The following is a 7754-nucleotide window of genomic DNA, read 5'->3' on the forward strand; positions in this document are numbered from 1 at the left end:
CAATTTGTTGAATGGTTTAATGCAAAAGGATTGATCATGTGTGAATGATGGATGGTTATGTTTTCATTTTTTTTGGGTACAATTGCACTATATCGAGGGAGATTGACAACACTAAGATTTGAACCTTATCCGAGCATCGAGTGAAAATGCCAATCAAACTGTCAGAAGAAGTCGTAAATGTGGTAGTTAATCTCATCAGTTTTTTCCATGTCGATGAAGTGCCCGACTCCTTCCATTACCACTACTTCCTGCAACAATGACACATCCTTCTTGAACCCGCCAATGTGGATGTAATCTTTAATGCCAGGCATATGATAAACCAGGTGCATATCGTTTTACCTCACAACCACAGCCCATGGTTCCAACAGTTTCCAATTTCTGTCATCATAATTAAACACAAACACACTTAAATCACGGCATGTATATCGATTATTATCTGATACAATCGAGGTTTTGACAACAGTTGATTCTACCACTCAAGACGCTTTTGATGTCAAACATGGATTATTATCTTGGCCTTTTTTCTGCTACGTGCATGTTCATGCCATTCACCTGAACTATTCTATGCTCAACCCCTTCCATCTTTCACAATTGGAACTTCTTTGGCTGGTTTTGTTGGCTGTTGTCAATTACATACGGCTCTCATTTTGCTTGTTTTTCAGTGGGTTTTCTCTAGATTTGTATTATTATATATTCCTGTCATCTGTCCAACATCCAGTCCAATCAATAGAGAAAGGTTCACCCACAAAATTTAAAAATCAGTAAATAATAGATAAAATATAGTCAATGGTATGTCACAGACAAAATCCAAAGCAGCATCACAAGAATCTCCGAGTAAAATGCTCTAAACCAAATCTAACCGAGCATTTGAACCTGAGTTTCATGATCTACCATGTTCTATTGAGGACATCAAGATTCAACACCACATCAAAAATGTTTCAAAGAATCTCTAGTGTTGCCATCATTTTCAGGTAGCGCATGGCAGTTCTTTCAAGACCACAGAAATTTCGGTGTCGTGGACGACCAGAAGCAGCATCACGGTCGCAATTTTCTGCATTCACTGCCTCAAAAGAAACACACGTACATAGAACCAGTGTGAATGAAATGTCGGTAGTTAAACATTGCCACGGTCTGTATCGATCTCCACATTGGTTGTTGCAGATTCATCACCTGAGAATCTACTGTTTAAATGGTTGGGAGAAGCATGAGGTCCCAAATCCTGCTCACATCCACTCTCTGGCGTCGTCAGATCATTGATTGATCGGCAAGGAAGTGACTGCAAGAAGTTGAAGTATGCATACTTGATATCAAATTGCATATCATACCCTGCAAATAAAAACGCGCACTTCAACTTCTGAAAAATCATAACAAATAAGGAAGCTAAGAAATCACTTAATCCTTACAGTAATTTACAGCGATTGTGCATCCGTCTTCTCCTGGACTCTGACTAACATGATGAAACCACATACTCGGCCTACACCACACCGACAAAACATTATGAAAATCACAATTCAATTCTTAATAACCATACACATTATCAGTTCAATTTGGGTAAACATACAGTCTTAAAGTTAGAATGTACTAGTAATATAGTCAGCAGAAATGTAAAGCATATCAAGGCAATTATCATCGTAAACAATGAAACCCGGATTCGGAAATTTGGAAACGAAGTATAATGCACAAATGCATATGGATAATTAGATGGGAATGAAACAAAAAGCTTATCGTTTCATTTATTAGCATACTGATCACTCCAATTGATCTAAACTTAACACATATGTGTTCTTAAAAAATATTCTAAAATGATCAGTGTTAAAGGATCATGAGTGGAGAAGGAAGACTCACAAGTAAAGAATTTCTCCAGCTTTGACAGTAACCTCAAATGGCTTAGGCCCGTTAAAATACAATGGGAATTTCAAGTTTTCCTGCTTCAGATTCCCCGTTGCAGGGCAAGGATCCACACTAGACCATGGGACATATCTCTCCGGTTCTTCGAGTTCTAAACGAAACTCTCCCTTCTCCTGTAAATCAAATACAACATTCATAAATCGAAAATGGATTTCCAATTTCTGGTTCAAGCACCCAATTTCAAGTAAAAACCTGGGAATACGAGTATCGAGCTGCTGGGTATTCCTTAATATACATACGGTGAAAATCGGTCGGTGGGAGGAGCAAAAAATGCTTTTCGCCGGAGACGACAGCGTAGAGATTCTCGTAATGGTCTTTATGGAAAGAAGTCTGCGAGCGATGGTTTCCGATCCAGAGATTGACGGCTTCTGGAAGGCAGCCTAAGGCCTCGGAAGCCCACGGAATGTGGCCATCGCAGTCGGACTCCAGCTCACCGTACTCGGTCCTGAAGCAGTCGTTTTGCTGCTGTAAATATGCTACTAAATGGCTTGGGGGTCGGCGAATGAGGTCGAGGGCTTGAGGGAAAGGGGTTGGTTGGACGTGGGCGGAGACGAAACAGAGGGAAGGGAGCGATGGGTGGGGGACGAGGGCGTCGGCGTGGCCGTCGGGAGTGAGGTGGAGGAATACGATGGAGGAGGAAAGGGCGGCGGGGAGGTAAGAAGAATTGGGCCAAAGGGAAAGGGCTGGCCAGTGAGAGATGGCATTGGAGATTATGCAGGGCTTATTCTGAGAAACGAAGTCTCTGAGGAATTGTAGCGGTGTTGGCGGCGAGTGAAGGCGGTCCACGGTGGTTCCCAGGCTAAGCTCCCTCACTTCCTCCCATAGGTATTCTACTTTCCCCTCCATTTTAGAAAAGAGCCCTACTTTGTTGGATTTGGGCTGTTTTACTTGGAAAGAGTTCCAATTTATAGTACTTTTCGTTTTCTGGGAAAATTCGTTTTTTTTTCTTCTGGGAATTTTCAATGAAATGCAAAATGCTGGAAAATACAAACAACACTTTCTGATGAAAATAAATTAGACCCAATGTTTACATTAGATATGAGAGAAGAATCAAAAATCACACTTGAGTCAAATCCTACTTCAAAAGATCATAAAAGAATCATGATCGAATCAATCCTACTTCAAAAGGATCATAAAACAAACATCCCTTTGAAAATTAATCAAATATAACAGCCACTAGCCATAAAAGTCCTAGTAAATCACTCTCCATGATGGATTGGCATCGGCAGAAGGCTTCTTGCTGGTGTAAGAAGCGCCACGGCATTGCGATCCGGACTTGAGAATTTCCGATACAATGCCTTGAGTTTACTTTCCGCAGCTGTCAAGTGGAACTTAACCAAGAGTTTTGCACAGTCCCTGTTGCAACCACGCACTTTATAGCAGAAGATGGTTTTCAAATACATTGATTAAAAAGGAACAGGGGAGGGAGAAACTACATTAGCTGGTTTTCCGAGTAGCCTGTGTGGTGCATCAGAGTTTCACTCCACGGAGGGATTTTCCCAAGAGTGCATCTCGCAGCATACACCGCGGCAGCAGCTAACATTGACGGACAATACATAACTGCTGTTGGGTATTGCATCAGACCAAGCTCAGCAAGGTAAAATGCCAAATTCTCAATCTGCATTCGTTTTTCCGAAAACAAACAAGTTATAATCCAAGGCTTTGAAGAATCAAATTCCGAAAGGATACTGAGGTTTTCAAAAAATTATTACCTTATCATCAGATGGAATAGAGGCTTTGATGAACCGGACGAGGAACACATACGGTGTAGGAACCGTTAGGTACCATTCTAACTTATTCAAAATTGTTTTCTCCATGACCAATACCTGCTCCCTAGCATAAGCATTGTCTGATATGAAAACAAAGTCATTGACCTGAAATGTTATAGAGACAATATCAGTAAAAAGAGCAAAGGCTCACAATTATACAACTGCACACAGAAAAGTACCTCTGGTGCCCAAATCTCTTCATACTTGCATGCTATGAGCATTGCACTAATGCCTACCAATTGCAGTTCCTTTCTTTGTACAACCTTCATTGAAAGAAATCGATCAACAATATTCATGGTAAGATACATTGTTTCTGGCATAAGCTCAAATTTGCGATGGACTTCGATCAACCAGTCGACAAGGATTGATCTCATCTTGGCATTGATATCTGGCTGCAAATCCATATAGTCACGTACTCGGCCTTCATCCTGCATTAAATTACTTTTGATATTAAGTTTCATATAAAGTTAAAAAAAAATCAATATTAAAAGAGTGAAAGAATATTACTTCCGTCAGCTTGTAGAACTTGTAGATATCATCAACATACTCAGTGACAGCCAACTCATTTCCAGCATCTGCTCCATCAATGTCCTCAATAGAAACATTAAGCCTATTGATAAGCCCACAAACAGCCTGAATTCAACCCACAAACAGTAAACAACACAACAATCACAAAAAAAAATGCAACAAATTCTCCACGTGATCTGCATATACACTTGGGACTCATTACCTTGCTTCGAGCAGAGAGGATTGAAGTGAGGGTTTTGACTTGCTTCCTTGAAGATCCTTGTATTTTGCTAACATGTTTGCTTCTCTCACTTTTTTCATCAGAGCTTATAACTATCACATCCTCGGGTTTCGGTTTCTCGGCCTTGTCAGCTGCCTTCCTTTGGGCTCCTTTCACTGCTTGTGCAACAGCAATTCCTTCAGTGATTGATTTCTACAAGCAAAACCAAGAGCAATTAGTGATTTGGTGATATTTGCACGTAAATGTATCTGCAACTATAGGTGAGAAGAAATGAGAAGGAACATATTTTGTGCTTAATGGAAATACCTTTCCTTGTGGCGCTCGTTCATCCACAAAATTGCCAATGTCTTGAAGAACTCTTCGGTTCCTTCCATCTGCTCTTGCATTTTTCTGCTTCACTTCTTCTGATAACAAAGAATGTATAAAAAATGTCAGATTTTCAAGAATAAGTAACATATCAAAATGAAGAACAATGAATAAGTTTCACAATAAAACTTATATCTGACTTTATGTCTGTACAAGTATTCTTTATCTGAAACACACATTTCATCAAACACCTTCTTTCTCAAATTCCCCAGATATATCTTCCCCTTAAATTTTCCAGGAACTGGTCAAACAATTCTACATTTAAAGGAAATTAGAGATACCCAGAAACCAAAAGAAATATCATCAAAATCAAACCGAACAGAACTGTCTAATGAACAAACCAAAAGCTTATCAAAGATCAGTGCAAAACTCTCCAAATTCAAAAGAAAAAGACAAAAAGAATCAAGAACCAAGTTTTAAAAAACAACCATTGGTTTCACGCTGAGGAACAACCGCTGTAGAAGCCATCTCCTGTCCTTCTTCTACTTCTTTTTCTACGACCTGGCTTAAAACTCCGCCGAGGCTGGCAAAAAAAGACGAAAGGAACACCCGAAGACGGCTTCCTCGCGTCTCCTCCTCTTCTGGGTCTCTTCTAGTCGCCACCCTACTACAACTCTTTTCGCCACTGCCAAACGAACAAACAAACAAATGAAACAACCTTCTTTGAGTTGATCTTTGCTGTTGTCCCTTGGCTGTTTTCCAGTTTTTGAATTGATCTTTTTCTTTTGGTATTACGTATGAGTTGTCAATTGACTCTGGTTTGTAATTTTATTAAACCAGCAGCCCAGTTACCTTTTTAAGCAAGTGTTTCGGAAGGGACGCGTCTCTCTAACGGTATAAAATTTTGAAATCCAATTTCTGGCCGTTTGATTGAACGAGAATCTAACGGCTACTAAGCGCCTTATTTTGGATATTTTGTAGCCGTTGAAGTGCACGTGGCATGGTTATGTGGGTTAAAAAGTTGAGTTGGGCTCACATTATTGATTTTTGAAAGGAAAAAAAAGAATAAGAATATTGATACTTTTAATTTTATAACTTTGAACTTTAGTTTTACATTCGATTATATCACTCCATCAATAAGTCAGTAATGGGATGTTGACATGCTCTATCACACCAAAACGTCGACCTTTTGATGTGATTATTTTGATACCTAAAACGACATCACTTTAGATAATGAACTTTAAGGATATATCAATTTACCACTTAATTTCTAAACAATTTTTCACAAAACCGATAAAACTAAACAAAAAATCTATAATTTTTTAGACATTTACAGGATTTCTTAGATTTACGGGATTTAAGGTGTTTGTTCAAAATCTTAATGGTGAGAAGCATTATTTTAAGAATATGAACAACATATGTCAAAACTAGTTTCATCGAACGATCATTGAAAGAGATTATAGTTTTAATACATCGAACTTTTAAATGAATTTTCATTTATTTTGAGTGGATTTCGTGAAAAAACAATCTTGGGAGAAGAAAAATGAGTGAAATACGAACGTTTTGGTGCCAATCTTACTTTGAAAGACGACTGGTGACAAGCAGTGGTCGAAAAGTACAATGCGTAAAAGGTTAACTATTTATAAGTATGGTGGCAAAATCGATACACCCCTAAATTATTGTTTAAAACAATATCATTTTGGACATTAATAGTCTTCACCAAAACAATGTCACTTTGGTGTGATAAACTATGTTAGTAACCGTTAGCTACGTCATCATCATGTTACTAACTTAATGACATAATGACATAATTAAATATAAAACTAAAGTTCAATATTAAAATTGATAAAAAAAATTAACAGTTTAATGATATAAACAAGTAAACAAATAAAATCTAGTGATATAAGATATTTTTGGTCACTGAGGTTATTTTCTCTTTTATAAATCTCTAAACAATATAAACAAACTTTTTACTCTACAATAGTAATTGTTGTTGAATAAATTTATATAAATAAATTTTAAATATAAATATATTTAAAAATTATTTTTACCTATAATATATGAGTGTGTTAAAATTTAATATTTTTGAGATAATATCAAGGATGTTTATTTTTTTATTAAGCTAAGGTGATTACAAAGTAATATATGTTCTCAATACTCTCAACCATTTGACAATGGACATCAAACATTTTTTACAGTCGCTGGTGCTCAAACCCATGACCTCTAGAAACAACAACAATTCTTTTAACTATTGAGATAAGTTGGTTCGTGCAATATTTATATTATTTTTTATTATCATATTTTAAGTTTTTTTTTCTAATTTTATATTATACTTATTTGAATATCAAATTATACGTTTTATTTAGTAAGTTTGGTTTGATTCCTGTTAGACCTATATAAAAATTATATTATTTTAAATTGACCTAACTGAATTATTTGTTATTAATAAAATTATTATTTGAATTTAATTATAAAAATATAAATAATAAAATTGATTTTTCAAATAAATTTTGCTTTTCTTATTTTGCAGTCTGCCTTTTCTAATCCACTTGGTATTTCATTACTTATTTCCATCTGAAACATTTGAGGTCACTGGTGAGGCAGATCATCTGTTAAGTGATACCTCCTCAGATGGTGATAATATGATAGGCCCTTCACCAAAGCTCGGAACTAAAACTACTGTAAGCCAGCATCACCTGCAAAAACTAAGGCCTTATCTTTCTATGATTTTAGATAGGACCACACTGCATGCTTACAGAAATGGGTGCCCATGTCAAGGTATGGTGATTTCTCTAACTATAATAGGCAAGTAAGATCAAGCAAAATGTGAACTTGATGTTTTCAGTAAAGCTTTCCCCAATTGATTTACGAGTTTATAAATAAAAGTAAAGTTTCAACCTCAGATTTTTATTCAATTTGTAATTTGTAGATGCTCGTTTTTGTCCGGGGTTAAGTCGAATTAGACCGGAAGTAATGGTGGGCTTAAAGAAGAACGCAATGGTTATGGGAAGTTAAGAAAAATT

The 7754-nt window shown here is 36.8% G+C and overlaps 2 protein-coding genes across 3 annotated transcripts; both read right to left on the bottom strand.

Annotated features, from left to right (window-relative positions):
- Positions 1-743: 743 nt before the first annotated feature.
- Positions 744-2801, bottom strand: LOC120144271 (bifunctional peptidase and (3S)-lysyl hydroxylase Jmjd7). 2 transcript variants are annotated; one of them, XM_039158377.1, is made up of 4 exons: positions 2101-2801; positions 1846-2021; positions 1404-1474; positions 744-1326 (listed from the first exon to the last, which is right to left on the bottom strand). In XM_039158377.1, exons 1-4 carry the CDS (start codon positions 2752-2754, stop codon positions 1115-1117), a joined length of 1113 nt encoding a protein of 370 aa, XP_039014308.1. In that variant the 5' UTR covers positions 2755-2801; the 3' UTR covers positions 744-1114. The 2 variants fall into 2 exon arrangements, with proteins under 2 accessions (XP_039014308.1, XP_039014309.1); XM_039158378.1 differs by having other exon boundaries at positions 1146-1276.
- A 163-nt stretch (positions 2802-2964) lies between these two features.
- Positions 2965-5505, bottom strand: LOC120144251 (G2/mitotic-specific cyclin S13-7-like). Its single transcript, XM_039158357.1, has 9 exons — positions 5220-5505; positions 4732-4829; positions 4408-4617; positions 4185-4310; positions 3857-4105; positions 3621-3782; positions 3345-3526; positions 3099-3264; positions 2965-3035 (listed from the first exon to the last, which is right to left on the bottom strand). The coding sequence occupies exons 1-8, from the start codon at positions 5257-5259 to the stop codon at positions 3108-3110; spliced, it is 1224 nt and encodes a 407-aa protein (XP_039014288.1). The 5' UTR covers positions 5260-5505; the 3' UTR covers positions 2965-3035; positions 3099-3107.
- Positions 5506-7754: the final 2249 nt, after the last annotated feature.

Source organism: Hibiscus syriacus, unplaced genomic scaffold (genome assembly GCF_006381635.1).
Source record: "Hibiscus syriacus cultivar Baekdansim isolate YM2019G1 unplaced genomic scaffold, ASM638163v2 tig00110885_pilon, whole genome shotgun sequence".
Classification (NCBI taxonomy): domain Eukaryota; kingdom Viridiplantae; phylum Streptophyta; class Magnoliopsida; order Malvales; family Malvaceae; genus Hibiscus; species Hibiscus syriacus.